The sequence below is a fragment of the Balearica regulorum genome, chromosome 4 (assembly GCF_011004875.1).
Source record: "Balearica regulorum gibbericeps isolate bBalReg1 chromosome 4, bBalReg1.pri, whole genome shotgun sequence".
NCBI lineage: Eukaryota > Metazoa > Chordata > Aves > Gruiformes > Gruidae > Balearica > Balearica regulorum.
In genome coordinates this window covers 52,913,634-52,932,218 of record NC_046187.1, presented here as the reverse complement: position 1 = coordinate 52,932,218, position 18,585 = coordinate 52,913,634, and the positions used below count along the sequence as shown (strand labels likewise).

Genomic DNA, 18,585 nt, shown 5'->3' with positions numbered 1-18,585 from the left:
CCATCGCTTGTCTGGAGTGCCCTGGGAGGAGGGATCCAGGAAGACCCTGGTCTTCAGGGGATTGCTGGCTCACAGCCGGTGCCACAAGTCTCCCAGAGGCAGCAAGGACACGCGGCTACCATGTCTTTACACTGAGGTTTGTAAGAGCTTGAAGCTCTTAGTCACAGCAGAGCAGCCAAATGAGCCATGCACTGAGGGTGAATGATCTTGAACAAGGCAATGGAGTAATCTTTTACTATTTGCTATAAAATTAGTAAGTGAAGATGAACATTTTTCAGCACAGATAATTGAAATGTTCTGTTACCGTGTATATATATATAAATGTCTTGAGAATGGTTCTTATTTTTCTTCTTTAAAAATTTTTACTTCATTTTTTTAAATTGCACACAGACATTCAAGGAAATTAATATGTCCAGAAACATGGTCTTCCATGTCATATATTTAGTCGTGTCTGAAAAACGTTGTTTCAAGTCTGGTGAGTGTATTTAAATGAGGAATCTTGTCATTTTCTCCCACCATACCTGAGTTTTCATTAAGATTAAATTATATTTTTAGCATTTCTTTGTTTATCTGGTTCACAGAACACAACCCAATCTAACTTAAAATTATTAATCTAACTCATATCAAAAAATAAGGAACAGAGACATAAGCAAAAATCATACAGCTTCTGAGAAAACACATTTCTGAAGTGAGAGCAATCCTAGTGGAGCCCACATACAGTGATTGCAAACCCTGCTCTTGGAAACCTTTTCTTGGTTTCTTTATATGTTCACTATAAATTTTATTTCTTTAAAATACTTTAAAGTATGGATTTGTGAGTTATTTATTTCAGTCATCCCTTGTGTTTTAAATTTCTGTCTCCATCCTACAGTTAAAAGCTTATGTTCTAGTAACCTAGGAATAAATTTGAAGGTGCTTCAAGGTTTTTAATTTGAGAGGAAATGTGTACTATAAGATGTGAAGCGTTTCTCAACCTAGTCCTTTGATAGTCTGATGTGCCATAATCTTATAGCATGTTAACTGTAAATTTAACATGCAGTTTGACAGCTATGTTTAATTTTGGTTCTCTAAACGATTCTGAAGGAATAACAAGAATCCATTTAGACAAGAGCAAGAAACTCCAGCCTTTTATTTACCTCACTTTTGAGAAAGTAAATTGTGTTTGCTAATGAATAACTTCAGGCAAATGAGCAGACTACAGGAACCTTTCGATTCTCTGACAGAATTTTAGATCTCATTAGCAAAACCCTTTGCCATTCTGGTAGTCCCAGGTAAAATCCCAGGCTAAAGGGCTTGAGATTCTCGCTGTTCCCTGATGCAAAAGGCAGTTCAATTCTGGCTGCTTTTTATTCTGTTCAGTTTTAGCTGTTCTCAGTAACATTGGCAAGGTCAATGATGTGCTTCAACTAGGTACAGTCACGCAATTGTATGTATATTCCACCAAGATGACTCATGAACTGCATGCAAAATTTTTTCCCTTAAGACACTTCAGACACAGTTTGCCCAGGTGGCAAAATATTCTCTGGAGTCACTTAAAATGCAATGACTTCATTAAGTGAAATAAAAAAGCAGGCGTCGGCAGTCTTGCCATCTGTAAGAACACAGACACCTGACATGCAGAAGCATGTCATGTACCAACCAACATCAATGTTCAGCCTTAGTCTGGCTCCAAGTGAATTCAAAGCAAGCTGAATGGAAGCAAGATCAGCTAGGGAGTTTATTTCATGTAAAATATAAACATGTTAACAGGAGAAAATACTGTTTTCTTATGTTACAACCTTAATAACCAACATGATATTTATCTTACAGTTCTGCAGGTAGTGCAGGGTTTAATTACATGTACATGATTAAAAAGAGCAGACAGTCAACTGTACACATACACCGTGTACTGTACGCTTTACTAGAAATTCAGTATTTTTACGTGTCCCCAGTTATGTCTCTAATGATTCTACTACCTCTTACTCCATTTAAAAAACTAGCACAAAATATTTAAGTAGTTTTACTATGATTGCATCATTTTGACAAGGTAAAGAGGGACTGTATATTTACACACAGATATACACATTCAAAGCCTCCGAAAAACCAGCCCTTTCCATATTTCTTCTCCTTCTCTTTCTTCTTCCCCCTACCCTATGCTCATATTCATAAAGCATATGGTGACTTTACCCCTAAAGAGTCATGGGTAAGTTATGGAGCTTGTGTTAGGTCTTCTTTAACAAAAGCTACTGAATCTAGAAAATTGTCTCCAAGAAAAGCACCTGAACCTGTAACATGGCTGCCCTGATGTTGCCATTAGAATTAGAGTTGAGAGAGGACTAGAAAACAACTCAGTACGTGAAAACAATCTGTTTTGGGACATTTGCAAATATGAACACCATTGTAAGTACAAAGCTGATGTTTAAGCTCAGCCTCTTTAAGGAATGTATTCCTATTAATGAGGGTTTGGGGAGTGGGGAGAGAAGGGTTGCAAATATTCATTTATTATCTACTGCAGCGAGCAAGATGTTTTTGTGAACGGCAAGGTGTCTTCACAAAGGGTTTGCTCCTGCTGCTTTGGAGCCCCTAGGAGAAGGGTTAGATTTATCTAGAGGACGGAGCACCAACTTCAGCTGGGTACAAGCTGAGGGCTAGGAAGCTGCATGCCAGTCCAGCTCCTCCTACAGAAGGGCACAGCACTGTACCAGCTACAAGAAAGAAAATAAACTCTATCTTGGCCGAAACCAGGACACAGACCTACCGTGCTATCACAGAAAAGTCACTTACTCTTCAATATTCTTACATATAGTGAAGCTGTCACCTGCAACAGCCTTCATCAGAAGCATTAGGCTGTTAAATTGACCGCTGTGAACGGCGCACACAAGTTATTCTACATTGTGCAATAGTCCCAGTCTTAATAACCAAATAAAGCAGAATTATTAAAGAATTATAGCAACTCTGAGATCAGGAATAAGGGGAGTTATGTGCAGTTTCATATTAAATCATTCAGGCAAAGCCAGCAAGCAAACCTCCTAGGGGGTAAAGAATCATTAGCATGTAAAAAGGTGTGGGCTTGGCCCAGATGGTCCCATCAGGTGGGCACATACCTCCTGATAGGTGTTATTTGACTTTGTATGCAAAAGGAGTGTGGTAATCTGAATAAGTCTTGTGGACAGGTTCAAGCAATCTCCTTGAAGTCATGCATGTTAACTGGAAAGAAATTAAAAAGGTGTCTTATCGAGGCTTCCCAAGGGCTATTTAAATATTAAGTGCCACGTTAAACTGAAAAGAAACACCTCAGCAACGGAACTGATGCAACATGAAAAAGCCCTGTTTTTTTCATTGATCGAAGAGAATATGATGTCTAAAAAACTAAGAATAACCTTTGTGTTAAAACCACAGAAAGTCAGTGACTTTCTGATAAGGATATCACAGGTGCTGGCCTCTAAGAAACAGCCAGCGCCTTTGGTAGATGGTGTGAGTTTTTTTACACCAGCACTTATCCTACCTCATTATCTCTTCCCTTTATATGAGCCCAAATGGAGAGAAGGAAGATGCAAAAAGATTGCTCTCCTTGCTATCACTCACACAAGGGCCAGGAATAAATGGAGCTCTTAAGATTATTCATTCTTGAGACTGTACAGAGCACAGATAAAATGGCAAAGAGTGCAATACCTGTATCATCAGCTGATTGACAGCTAGCTCTGTGTTTAGTAAAAGAGAATTCTCCAGGGAGAAATGGAGCTTTTCTAAGTTACAGTCATTGATGACTGTAATACTCTAATCAGTTATTCCCAGATGGGTTAGCAGGTAGAGCGCAAAAAAAGCTGTGAAATACGCACAGTGAGAGTAACTCGTCAGGTACATACTGCTATGTGTAGCAGACACGTAGTAAATACTGCATCCTTGTTATGCATGAACAAATACGTATGAACAGATTTGGGCTTCCTAAATTTACAACCCAGCTAGGACTACAAGCCTAAAAATGGAAATTGGGTTGTAACTAGAGATGTTGGATCACAAGCAAATAGCTGCAAAAGCAAAAAGACAAAGGCAAAATGTTAAGCTGATTGGAATTTCACAAGATTGACATTGTTGCTTAAAGTGCTTCGGTTGATTACCTTTTAAAAAATCTAAGTACATAAAAATTAAACCTGAAAACTAATAATATTAAGTACATAAATTATTATACAAATACAATATCAGACCAACAAAAGTGAAATAAATTAAAACAAACGCTGATACAAGGTACTAGCAAAGAACAGGTACACAGCCAAAACTTCTTAAAATTTCTAGTACACGTTCAGCTGTAAGATACTGCTCACACTTGTCAGCCACAAGCAGCAAAAAAAGATATGAAACAAGAGGGGTCTGCTGCTGAGAGGCATCAAATCTCTGGCAGCTGCAAGTCGTCGGCTCAGGTCCCAAGTACATGATGCTGTAACATATGGGTGAATGAAATGTAATGTCTGAAGATAGAAGACAGGTTGTGGCAGTGCTTTAGGACACACCACATAATATGAATTTCAGTTTCAGCTTAGTTAGTTCTTTAATACCTTTATCAAATCTAATGCAAAGGAAATACCTACTGCTTTATTTTCTTTGCTCCAACTGCTAAAGGAACAAGACTTTTAAGGTGTAATCTACTGCTCTGAGGTAACTGTAAATTATTAAAATAAAATGGACAGGAGTAATTTTGGGACTTAATTTCAACAAGGTGTTCTGCTTCACTGGTATGGTTTCTCCATCACTCCCCTCTTCTGCCTCCCTCTGCTATGGCCCAAAAATAGAAATTACATAAAATCTTGACAGCCTGTTCTATGAAACATAAAAGTTGAGGTCTGAGCTCATCCTCTAAGATAACTGATTCATCAGCACTGCAGTGCTTCATTGGGTTCAGTGGAAAAACAGCACAGGACAAAAATGTTCTTTTTTCTAAGTAAGAGCATAGTAATAAGATCGGACAACACATCTCAGCAACAGCGTGTGAAACAACCAGAAAACTTCAGATGTCTTTAGACCTAATATACTCAGAACCCAACACCATAAAAATAGTCACTTTAGGGAAGCACAGAATACTATTAGACATCTGTGCTACAATTTTGTTTTCTAGCTGCTGGCTGAAAAGCTTTTATTGTCCTAGATATTTTTCCATTCTTTCATAAGGGACCGAAAATCTATACATAAGCATAAGAGAAAAAGGATTATGTTTTATTTAATCAACTAAAATACTCTACATCGTTCCTGTGAGGATCCCAATCCCGCAAAACCCGTGCAAATGCACTTAATTTGACATAGAAGTTCTGCTGCGTAGACTGGCACTATTCTTACCGCCATGATGGGACAGCTTTTGCTGGACTGAAGTCAAGACATTCAGCACACTGTAGACTGGATATAATTTACAGAATTGTGACTGCAATTTATTTTATAATTCTCCCTAGTTTAGCTGGTGTTAGCATAAAGTGAGTATCCCACAACTTTTCAGAGTTGATGTCAGACCAGTGATATCTGGTGTGATACCAGTGCTGTGATCTTTTCAGGGGCTAGCATGAATTTAAAATGTTTTTTCATACTTTATGAAAAGGCTTATTCTAGCAATTTTACTCTCAATAACGTACTGCAATTATCAGTTTGTTTTACAACCTAGAGCTATCTTGCAGTTGGAGAAAACCAGAGATTATTATTCTGTACTTTAGCACTTAAATATTAATTCATATTATTAACATTTTTTAAAAAATCAATTTTCAGATAAGTCAATTGAAATATGGAAAACATTTCCTAAAATTGAATTGATTTTAAAAATATTTTAATGAAAAATTACTTTTCATATAAAAATGAACGCTAAACATTCAAATGATACCTGAAGAATATCTTTTTTGTTGCTTGTTTTAAAATGAAGAATGCCCTAGTAATGTTCAGCAGTAAACTGTGAAGTATAGACCTTTGGACCAGCACTGGTTAATGCTGATCTAGAAAGTGCCTTCATTCACAATGAGGAAACCTTACCCATTTTAAAAGGCAAGTGATTACTACATTTTTATATGGAAATTCTGAATGTTTATAAATAAATCCATTAAGGAGGGATTTGCAGGTTTCAGTGGAAAAGCTCCTGGGCCTCAGTGAGAGTTGAAGTCTTCTGTAAGATATCTGTCTTCTGTGTTAGAGACAGAACATTTCATTCTAACACCAATAAAAGAACTAGAGCTGCATCCCAATTATGCTTATCTAGAGCCTGCATACCAGCCTTCATTCATGTGAGTGATCTCTCTGGACCACTCCTATTATTCATCTAAGTAAGTACTCTAAGGTTACATTCTATGTCTGTTTTCTTGTATCGGTATAATAACATGATAAATCACAAATAATGTTAGATGAAAAGTCCACTTCTGTTTCTTGTTCTGTATAAAGTGCAACATTTCCTTAGTTTACAAAATGGCCATTGATAAATCCAGCTGAACTTCAATTGATGTGACAGTAGAAGCTAATACTTCATTTTCACCATGATGTAACAAAAGATATTTCATATTCACAGTAGATCACAATGAAAAAAAGTTATTCTCCTTCCTACAGAAGACCAAAATATAAGATTTAGCTGCACTTCAAAAGCCATTTCTTGAAATAGAGGGTTGACCATAAAGTGGAAGGCAGGCTTCTTAAAAGAACGATCAAAAGCAACATTATCTAATAAATACTTAACAAGAGTAAATGAAATATAACAGGTAGAAATAAGTTTTATGAGATGAGTATATCTTTATAAATACTAGAACCAACTGTCAGTCCCCCTGAAGAAGACACGCCTGTTTTTGCTGTTGACTCCATTGGAACAGGAATTTGGCTACTGAAGTTCAAGAATTGTATAATGGAGTGTCAACCCAAGCATGGTAGTTACCCAGTGTTACCACTGCCTCAACCTGCTATCCATCCCTTCTCTTACGCTATTGATACTTTCTTCTACATTCATTCTTTGCCAAATTCCAGTATATGAGTTCAGCAATTTTATTAGCCAGGGCATGACTAGTGCCAGCCAAATTCACCCAGTAAAATCACAAACTAACTAAGCCTTTTGATGTTTTAAAAATAAGACACTCTAGAGCCCTATCTGTTTCTGTGGTCATCCAAATGCTGTCAAACATGGCCAAAATGTTAGAGATGATATATACATGACAGTGTGTGTAAACTAATGGTTGTTATGTATTACGCTATGTTGCTAAGAAATGGACTCTGTCTTGAGAAATGAAAATGGGACCTAAAGATATTCAGAAAATTGCAGGATCAAGCTGTGTCTTATGTATCGTACAAACAACACTTACTTCAATGGACTGTGTAATTTCAGGCCTGATGGATATGTTATACATGAGCAGTGTTGCAATTTCTGCAAACTCAATTAAGTAAACAACCTATAATATCATTTTAACAGAAAGATAAGCTCAATCTCTATAAATGTAATTTATCTCTGTGTCATACGTGTCATCTCACTCCCTTTATTCCAGTGCTCTGCAAGTTCTGAAATCTCACCTCATCTGTACTATCTCATGATAAACAAAGTAACTGGACATACAGAATTACTTAGTTCCACTGTAATTTAAATCCCTCTATGTGAATTTTAGGCCTGAGGTTATGCACTGAAAGTTTTTTAACAACCCAAAGCTTAAATGATTTTGGAAGAATATCTTTTTTTTTTGCAGCAGAGAGTAACATGTAAAAAAAAATCCCCTATACAAACACAATTCTAATCATCACAAAACAGATTTTTTTTTTCCCTACACTTAAAATGGGTAAGTATAGGTCAGGATGTTTTTAAAGGAATGCTTTGTAAATCAACATACCCCAAAGCTATTTAGAAAGTTTTAAACAATTTTGTCCTAAATGCAATGAACACTTCCATATAAAATACTACTCTAGCTGGATTGGGTTTAACAGTTGACATCCAAATCTTATTATCTGTAAATGTTAGTCCATATAAATTCCACTAAAATCTGACTGCAATTAACTCTTCAATCAGACTTAAAAACTACAAACAACCCCCCCCTCCCCAAAACAAAGTTCTGCATGTCAAAAATGGACAGTTATAGCCAATATCACATAGACCATTTAATAGGAGACAGAGTGTATCATTGTTCAACCATACAAGATGTGGTCTGTGTAAAAGTCAGTTAAGGGGGGCCATCACCTTCTTTTGTGCGCAGCATCGTTGTGTGCAATTGTCACAGTTTGCAAAGTCACTCTCTTGACTGATAGAATAAAATATAGCCAGACTCTGAATTTTTTGATATATCAGAGGTCAGACCATAGAATTCTTCAATAGCTTGAGCATCTATTTTCTGCAAAGTAAATAAAAAATTTTAATGTGCTATTAGGTAAAAGAAATACCAAACATGCATGAAATGACAGTATAAACGCAAAAGACAAATTCAGCTATTTTTTTCAGGGTAGCAATTAGCAAATTCTGTTTGCAATTTAAGCAGTGAAAGGGTAATGTTCAGGGACTATAAGCCCTACTGGTCTCACTCATGGAAGTCAATAGGAATGTTTGTCACAGTGAACCTAACTGAATTAAGTTTTTTCCAGTAACAGAGAGACTCCTTGGAATGCAATAGTGAACACTTAAAACACATAAATGTGACCATGTGACCCCAGCTTCTGAGATTTCCAGAAACCGTCTTCAAGACATGCCCTGTCCAATGTCCCAGTGCTTACTTTCCTCCATTGGATTTACTCCTGGGAAATCCAACTCAAGACCTCAGCTTTGCCTAGGTGCTGCAATGACATGAAGGGTTTGCTTAGGAATGAATTGCAGAGTGCTTGGACAGAATCTGTAATAGCTGCAGGTCAGATCCTGCTCTAATTTACATTCAGACAAACCCAGATTGACTACAGAATCCAGACTTTCTTGTAACTTCCCAGTTGTTCCAAAATCAAAATTTTACAGCAATGTTAGCTTTACTCAGTCCAATTTTGCCAGTGATATCGCCAAGGATTGCAACATAGTTCCTGGGTATTTTAAGTTTTAATGAATTAAATTGATTTTATTAGATATAGAAAACATTCCAAATTAAACCCTTGAAGTCTGATATTAAAAATATTCATGTTGCTCTGAAATAAAACAACCTCCTCCAACATTGACAGAGAAAGAACTACAGGAAGAAGAACTACAAATTTTGTTTGCAATCTTACTTCCTAACAGAGTTGAGCTAAATGTCACATTACAACCAAACTGTGGCTTTGCAGACTAGTAATCAGACTAGATCCCAGATCTGGATCAGAATTTTAACCCCAAATACAGAAGAGAACATAAACACAAAAGTTATGCTCATGACCCTCAGCATACTGACCTCTACAATGTCGTCATCAAACAAGAGCCAAAATCCATGACTTTTCACAATAGTAATATAATGCCCCCGATTCGGTCCACTAGAAAGCAAAACAAACCCACAACCCCCAAAATATTAGAAGCTACTATTAAGTCCATTTTGATAAGTCACATTTCTACATGCAAGCAGACTGAATTATAACTGTTATGAAGAACATAGTAAACCCATCCCTGGTGGTACAGTAGACATTTATTCCTTTCACCTTTTTATTCATTTGGTGCAAAGACTTCATCAACTGAAAGCTAAATGTGTTGTTTTCATCTGTGCCATGGCCATTTGCAAATTAACCTATAGAACACTTAACAAATTGTTCATGGCAGGCATCGACTACTGAAAATATTTTAAAAACATTATGAACTAAATTTAAGGGGGAAAATTGTTTGGTATCAACTGTGAATACTTAGTTACATACAGTCTTTGAGAAGAGAGAGAACAAGTTGTATTCCTAGACCCCCAAGAATTTTTCTGTTTGTTTCATATTTGACAATATGCCATATGTAAGTTTTATTAAAGCTAACATTTTCACTGCCTTGACAGACGATCAAGGTGATCTGTTGTAGGGCCTACGTGCTAGCAGCATCTGGCCCTCACAGAGTCCTGGCTCCCAAGCTCTCTAAGTGGGCTGATGAGGAAGGAGACAGCTCCATTAATTTAAGCCAATCTTGTGACATTTGGAGGCCCGAGAAATTATTTTTTAAACAAGAACCGATTTACTAAGAAGGAGAGTGGCTAAGAGGTTCAGGCCAAGACACAGGCAAGTTGGTGCAGCAGCAGGGTTTATGTCCTCCCTCCCACTCTCCCCACATTTTGTCAGGCATGCCTCTGCCCTTGGCAATTACATGAAAGTATCTTACCTTCCACAGTGAACAACAACAGCTACCAAATCGTACATCCGATCTAAGTTGACAGCATCACCGGATGTGTTGAAGAGACGTAACTCCAGAGGAAATACTACACGGTAAGATAGCTTAGTATACCTGTGCAATTGCTCCATATACTTGAATCTCTTGAGGTGTAAGGCAAGAATCATTGGCAGTTTTTTTACTCTCATCCTGTGAAACCATTAAAGCGCATATGATAAAGACCTGACCAGTTCAAAGTCATTCTGTCTTTCCTTAATGAGTAAACGTTTGCATTATCAAAGCACTTTATAAGTAACAGTAGTCAACTAGCAGTAGCTTCTAGACTAAGACACATGTAATACTTTTGAATATGTCTGTAGGTTCTCTGACCCACACAGAGAATGCAGGTGGGGTGTAAGGCTTCTAGTTATCTAAACACAATAAATATCAAGGAGAAGGTTTGTCAAAGCCCATGGTGACATAGCATGACATGGTGACATAGTGAAATAGCGTGCTCTTCACTTACCTTTTCTGTGCCTCTTGTTTACTGCAGCAAGTTTCACAGTAGTATTTCTGTTCACTACATAATGTCTCTGTGTTACTGAAGTCTCTGTAAATAAATAGAATTATCAGTTTTTAAATGATCTTAACATTTTTGCCCCACTTGGGCTGATGAACTGGAACCCTAGAAAGACACACAGAATGAAATCCTCTTTCCACTGAGTTCAGTTTTCTAAAACATCTAAAGCAACTGTACTGGGGTTTGCAAAGGTTTCTGGCTGCTATAACAGCCCTGTATTAGGAGCTGAGGCCCTCCATATACCACAGGTAGAGGGTCACGTATCTCAAAATGGGACTTATATCCTGGTCTCTTACATGTCAAGGGGCTGCTGAGACTTGAGTGTAGTCGCTCAATGCATCAAGTCCCTTTTTAAATTATTTGCAGAATGGAACAGCTTCAAGTGCACTTCTGTCATCCCCAAATAGCTCGCATTTTATGGTTTTCTTCTATAAGATAAGCTTGAATCCTCTTTCACAGGAGAAATAAATTGAACTCAGTTTTCTGCATCCTCTAACCTCTTGAGCTGGCACCCAGAAGTTATTTGATTATACCTTCTTGTTGTCTAAAAAAGGAAAATGTCCACTAGTATAGAAGATTTTGTAAATCCTGATCAAGTAAATACGCTTGGAAATGTTTCCGGATTGAGCTTTTGAAGTGAGAGAGGCAGAGGAAGGCTTGTTTTATAGTGTCTCTCAGTTCACAGAAAAGATTTGTCAGAAGTCACAGAGCTGAGATACTTTGGAGCAGAATTTTAGGTACCTAAAAAACCCCCACTTAACTGTAAAAAAAATGACAGTAATTTTTTGTCACCTTTAGTGTTACACTGCAGCCGAGCAGGTGTTTCAAGAACTGTAAAGGCAGACATAAGCACCCATCTCCCACTTTAAGCACACAGGTCTTCTTGTGACTTTGGGCCTTAAATAGATATATCTGAAGTACAGAAGTGTCCTGTTGATTGCACCTACATTGTACCTAACAGACTTCTGAACTCCAGACAAATTCAGACCCAATAAACTCCATTCTACCATTGCAGTTCACATGCACAGAGGCTGAAGCCGCACTGGCTGCAAGTTCGGCCTGCCCTCACAGTAGGAGCACCAGAATAATCTTAGAAAGGCAAAGGGAGGATTCTGGATGATTATTTCTTCCTGGCATCATCACCACAAGGGTAGACAGGAGAGCTGAAGACTATAGGGATTGCGAAGGCATAGGTATTAGAAGTTATTTACATTGACTTCATAAAAGGGGAGGACTTTCCATTTTCAAGCTTTAAGTTCTTTAAGGTTGACAGAGCATGACAGAGAGGCACTTCATATGACTGAATAATATTGATTCTAACTGAGAATGCTTTTACTAGGCTTTTTTCTTTATATGGTCTTAAACAATTTGATCAGAAAAGTGCCGAAATTTAGGACAAAATACAACTCTTGAAAGATAAATTGCAACAAAACTTTGATCGTAAGCAAAATTTTGTTATCTAAAAGAAAAATAAAGTATGATCACTGGAAAGGATTTGCTTCAGTGGTAAACACTGATCTTGAATATCTGATTTCACACTTGAATTTAAAGACAAAATTAACTGAATTCAGCCAATTCCTCTGAAAAACATGGTAACCTTTCAGAAGTGAAGAAATGAAACTTTTAGAAAAGATTAGAGATGGATTATATGTGTGGGGAACATAATGCTGCAAGATTCAGTAGAATGTGCTTGTGTAACTTTTAGGTCTTCGGTTCAGGAAAGAGTCTGATGTTTACTGTCAAAGCCTAAAGTCTCAATTAAAACTCACCAAAACTCAACAAAAAACAACAAACCAAAAACTTGTGGAATTTATGCGTTTCCTTCCCACCTCAAAGTGAAGCAATGGAAATAATATTTTTCTAACATAAACAAACATGTACAGGTGCTATGATAGATACTGGTTTTTTCTATGCCAAGCCTCCCATGAATATGAACTAAACTCAAAGAGTTTCTGAATTCCTTTTAAAATGTATTAATTATTCTGAAACCAATAATATCTAACATTTTAAATGATAAGTTGACTACTATGGGAATTACATGTATGAAAGCCAGAGAAATATGCAAATACTTGATAAGCTGATGGACATTCCCTTACATGTCACTTGGCATTTGTTCTTTTGTTTCTTTGTCTTCTACTTCCACCTGACAGGCTGGTACCCTGTTCTACCGAAGGAGATGAGGCACAGTCATGGAATTTAGAGGCACTACTAATTCACTTATTCAGCACATATTAGTTCCTTTTTCTGTACCAGGAACAAAACTAGTGGCATATTTATAAGCAATAACTCTTTTCTTGGGGGAAAAGAAGTATGCAGGTGAGAATTAGATGCTTTCGCTGCCCCTTACAACTGCAACTTCAGTAGCTGTTCCATCAATCGAGAATTTTCAGTGTGGTACTTCTAATAGATGTTGAACAGTTAAAAACAACAGATCATTGACTGGAGTTCATGCAAAGTCTGCATGCAGGCAGACTATAGGCCTATAGGCTTGAGGAACTTTTTTCTATACCTACAGAGCTTGTTTCAAGATATTTCTAAGTCTTTCCTATTCCATTAGCAGGCCAATCTGCATTCTGTTTATATGGTATTTTAATAGGAGAAAGGAATTTTTAAATACACCTGCTCAAGATATACTATACCTCCTGTGCTTCCACAGTCCATCTCTCTACAGCCTCTATGCTACAGTGTGAAAGATGCTTTCTATTGCTTATATGCACAAATAATACAGATTTTCTGTTTTAAGAGAGGAGAGAATTCTTAGTGGAATAAAAAAAGCACAGGCAGACTAGTTAAAAGTCAGGATCAAATGCACCGGTAAACCTTGCAACTCCTAGTGGAAATAAAAATAATGGATACGTACTATATTTGTTATTAGACTTCTATTGCTTCAGGCCCTATTGTCTACCCTGTGGACTTAGACTATGCCAGAGGCTTGTACTCTTTGGACCTCTTATGTACACAAGGACCTTTTCAATCTGAAAAGCTACAGAAATAACTAAAATGAGCATTCATCTGTAGCGGCAAAAAATTCATTCTACTTAAATGTTATCTTGCGTAGTTTTTCTTTAATTTACCTTTTCAACGTAGTAGCACTTAAACCTGTAAACACATAGCAAAGCAGTTGTTTAAAAAAAGGAAACACCAAAGTTTCCAAAAAGAGTAATAACTTGGCCGCTCCTATTAACAGAAACCACAAAAGCACTTATACTTCATTTAATAATGCATAATACCATGGAGCAAAGAGAGGAAATCCATATTCTAACTGAATATGTTTTCTAAACAGAGATAGACATGCTGCTAGTGTAAAAGATGATCAGAATAGATGATAGGTGATGACTCTCTTCCTGTTTAATGTGTAAATAGCAACCTGCACCTCCCACCCCAAGAAAAGAACAAACTGGGATTTTGCTTCCCTTTATTTCCAAAATGAACGATGGGTGGCCTTCAAAATGCATGTCATGATGTTGGAATAAAGGCACATGCTATATAATGGGATGTATAAACAAACTTTTAGGACATCCATTCTTCTCTGGATTGTGTAGATCTCTGCTGGAATACTGTGCCTAGTTTTAGGTAACTGCACTTCAAGAAAGATAAAGTTCAAGAGAGGTTCAATTGGAGAGAAGGCTGAAGAGTAATGAACAGGAGCAGAGATCTACAGAAGATAGCCTGTGAAGGAAAGGTTGAATGACCCTAGGCTGTTTACCTTAGAAAGTGATGGCATTCTTCCTGTATGTAAAAGACTGCTGCTAAGAGGAAGGGGAGCAATCCCTGGTTTATGTACACAATACACAGGGCAAATAGAAATGGGCTTGAACTGAAATAAGGAAGATCCATGTTACACAGCGGGAAAAACTTGTTAGTAGTAAGAACAGGAAGGACTGGGATAGGCAGTCGAGCTACTACTAATAAAAGATCTTTTGGAACAGGTTGGACAAGCATTCTGTCTGAGGTGGAGACAGGGACTAACCTCTCGGGGTCCCTCTCAACTCCACCATTCACCTGTTGGTTGCAATAGTGAAGTTCTTTGTAAGCTACAGCCACTGGCTGTTCAGTAGTAGAAATGCTATTGGTAATTTTACTGAAGTACTCAGTGCTTTTGCATAAAACAATCTTTCCAAACAAAACATTTCCATGAAGCTTAACAACTAAGAAAATAAATAAGAAATTGGAGAAAGCTGAAGGACAGATGGCAACTTTATGTACAGCAGCAGTTATGAACAGGTTCACCAGACTAAGCTGTAAGAAAAAGTCAGTGCTCAGTCTCCAGTAACTGTATATCATAGAACCAAATAACAACTCAGGTTAGAAAGGATCTCAGAAGATGTACACTTCAGCCTCCTTGCATGTCAGCATGATTTCAAATTGACTTTGAACACCATAGGGAAAGGTAAAGTAATGCTGACAAAACCAAGTTCAACATAGTGGCTACAGTGAAGAACTTAGAAATGTGCAAACAAAAGCCTGTAGTACCAGTAGTGATTCAATTATTGGTGACCATGAGCAGACAAAGAGACAATGGGAAAAAAGCGAAAATAATGTGCTCCTTTCCAAAGCCACTCTTCAGTTTGCTCACCTTTTAAAATGAGGTTACTTAATGCCGTGTGGACTACTTGAGGGCTAAGAACTGCTACAGTATCCTACAGAAGACTGAACAGAAGTTGAGAAGGAAAAATCTTACTGGATCTACCACTTTAAAGTGCAACAAAAGTTACCTAGTACAGTTGTGGTATGCACAGAGAAATCACTGCTTTCTGACTCAGGAAATGGTTAGGACTTCATATGCCTTCTCTTTTTGTAACTCAGCTTGGGGTGAGATGCCAGGCAACCCTTCCAAAGCATTCCAGAAAAACTACTAAATACAATTTCAAACTTGGTAGCAATTTTGGAGCCTGAAAGAGTAATTTGACCAATTGATAATCGTTACCTTAGAGCAGCAACATACTGTCTTAAATCTAGGTATCGGTTTATTGTAACAATGCCAAAACTCTGGATATTTTAAATCTCTCAGAACAGTCATCCATGCAAGTCTAAAAATTATTTTGATCTCTGAAGTATTTAATACTTAAGAGTGTACTAGGAGCAGAACTGAAACTTAGAATAAAAGACTTGTCCCCATAATTTTAGGATGAAACACAGAATAAGAAACTTTTACGGCAGAAAAGTAGACTTTTGAAATCTTTTGCCCTCTGGGGACTCTAGCACTCATTCTGCAAAGCATACACTTAACTTTTAATATGCATATAAGTCCTAATCAACAAAGCACTTGAATAGAAGCTTAAAGATAAGCACACTTAAATCCCTTTGAAGCCAATTATTATTCTGCAGCAATTCTTCCAGAGGACGAGGCAATCAATTATTTTCCCCAAGAGATGATTTTTTTTCTCTTTCAAACACATATATTGAAAGAGAAAGCGCGTAAAACAAAATATGTGAATGTATACTTTGTCATTAGAGGAAACATCCTGTTTACTGTCTTTTTCTTCTGCTTAGGAAAATCTCAAAACCCAGTGTTATTCTACTTCTCTTTTCTGTACCTACTAGACTTGGAAAATTTAGCAAAGTCAGGACTATCTCCCAAAGAGATGCATTCATTTACCTTAGACAGTGTGTAATTGATGTGTTCTGCTCCACATCAACAGAAAGGTCAAGAAAATCTTCATCTTTGCTACTAACCTGTTGCAAAAAATGTACACGCGAAACAGAGACTTAGTGAAACGTTATACATCTAAGTGCTGTCTATATCTACATGCAAATGCTAAAGATAGAGCAATTTCTGCAGAATAAATTACACAAAACCCCCCCATTCCAATGTTTTACATTTTTTTTCTAGTTCAGCATGACTATATTTATTAGTAACCCTACCAATCCAGCTTTCACATAATTTAACTTCTGTCTGTTCCACTTATCCAAGCCCACCAACCATGGGCCAGTGACTGCAGTCTACTGTTCATTAGAGGGACCATCCCCCCCCTATATTAGCTGTGACTAGTGCATTACATATGTTCCCTTGTTATGCAACACAGCCTAGTTTCTTATTTTACTGGAATTTTATTTACCCTTTGTATAATATAGTACACTATATAATCACAGTTTATGCCCTATGTAATTATTTCCACTATTAAAGATGCAATGAAGATATTTACCAAATAAGCATCTGTCAAGAAATGTCATATTTAACCATGTTATGTTTTCTCTCCAGTGGGCATTCAAAAGGCTGGCTTGATATTTCTAGTTGATACAGCTGCATTTCCCCACTAAGTATTGTTCCTGGTCAATAATTTTGATTAAAAAATTAAAAGACTAAAGGTAAAAATGTCAAAGTGATAATATTTTGCAAAATTGTTTTGATTTTGCCAATTTTTTTTAGATGGAACAAGAGGAGAAAAATGCGAAGCTTTTATTTTAAAAAAGTAACCTCAAACATTTTCAGACTGACAGATCTTGATTTCTGCTTTGAAAATGATTTTTCACTTAGAGTGTTTAATCTTGAAGATGAAGTCATGTAAAAACTAAATAAATCATCCAACGGATAATTGTTGTAATACTTCAGCCGAGTCAAAAAGACTGCAGAATTACTGCACATAAGTTTAGTCATATTCATAACAACCAATTCTGTTTATAAAATGCTGCATGAAGACTCCCTATTTTGCCTCCTATCACTGCATTTCCTTAGAATAACTAAATCATATGATAGGATAGTGAAGTTAAAATCAAGAACTTCAGTGAGGGGTTGAATCCATTGATCTGACACAAGTTCCTCACGCTCAGATTTCTGCAATTCTGTGGTTGTAAAAGTTATATACTACTTTCAGCTCATCTTTGTGTTATGTCAGGGATCCTATAAACATGGTGAATGCAGCCCATATCAGTCCTGAATCCAGAGGAACCTTTAGTAGGATGAGTTTTGATATTATCAAAGATGTACAGAGGCAAAACGCGCACCCAATTAAAATGAAAAGCAGTTCGTCAAACAAAAATCCTCCCTGAGCTATGATTCGACCCACAGGGGACAGGAAACCACAAAACTGGCAGCAATCAACTGCAGTATAAACATACAGCTAGAATTCAAAAGATAGAGCAACAAAGCTTTAGAGAACATTGTGTCTCTACAGCTGGAACTAGAGTTCTGTCAGACACACTGCGTATCAAAAGAGGTTAAATACTTGGAAAAGTTTTTGGCAAGTATAGTGTTTCATCTGAACACCACAAAGAAGCTAGGAATTTTGATATTGATTTCAGCACATCAAATATTTACTGAAAGGGGAAGCTGAGTTAGTTGGAGCTAGAATAACACAGACCAAAACCAAAGGTAGTTGGAAAACCAGATTCAAACTGCACTCTTTGTAAGTGAGAATAAGAACTGCTGGAATCTGAATGATTCTTAACATACCGCATATGAATATTTCAGCAAAGGAACATCTTTTAATCCATTCTACTATTCCCCAAAGATTTCAAGATACAATAATACAAGAAAAACAAACTGGAAAAGTATCCTGAGTAGCATATAGTATTTCTGCATTCACAGGAAGCTACCGAGAAGCCCTCCTACAGTAGCAATACCTAGCGCTGATTTTTCCATAAAGCTTGGTCACTTTGAATTACAAATAGGGTAATGTGCAGTTTTGCTCTTACCCAAGGACATGCCTGACGTCAATACAGTTTGTCTGAGTAAACAATGGATATTCATTTAGAATTAGGCCACAACCATTTAAAGAAGCTTGTCAGTTAAAAAGAACTTCTACCCTTTCACTTATCTTAACTTGCCAGCATTACTTGGCTTTTTATAATTGAAATTGATTAAAGAACTAATTTT

At 37.0% G+C, this 18,585-nt stretch overlaps 1 protein-coding gene across 2 annotated transcripts in view; it reads right to left on the bottom strand.

Annotated features, from left to right (window-relative positions):
• Window positions 1-1,693: 1,693 nt before the first annotated feature.
• Window positions 1,694-18,585, bottom strand: part of USP46 (ubiquitin specific peptidase 46) — a 35,065-nt gene continuing 18,173 nt past the window's right edge. For both annotated transcript variants that reach the window (XM_075752173.1, XM_075752172.1), the window contains 5 exons: window positions 16,369-16,445; window positions 10,716-10,799; window positions 10,202-10,399; window positions 9,309-9,387; window positions 1,694-8,297 (listed from right to left, as the gene is read on the bottom strand). In XM_075752173.1, coding sequence (XP_075608288.1) covers window positions 8,196-8,297; window positions 9,309-9,387; window positions 10,202-10,399; window positions 10,716-10,799; window positions 16,369-16,445 — 540 coding nt within the window. In that variant the 3' untranslated portion in view covers window positions 1,694-8,195. The remainder of the gene's footprint in view (window positions 8,298-9,308; window positions 9,388-10,201; window positions 10,400-10,715; window positions 10,800-16,368; window positions 16,446-18,585) is intronic.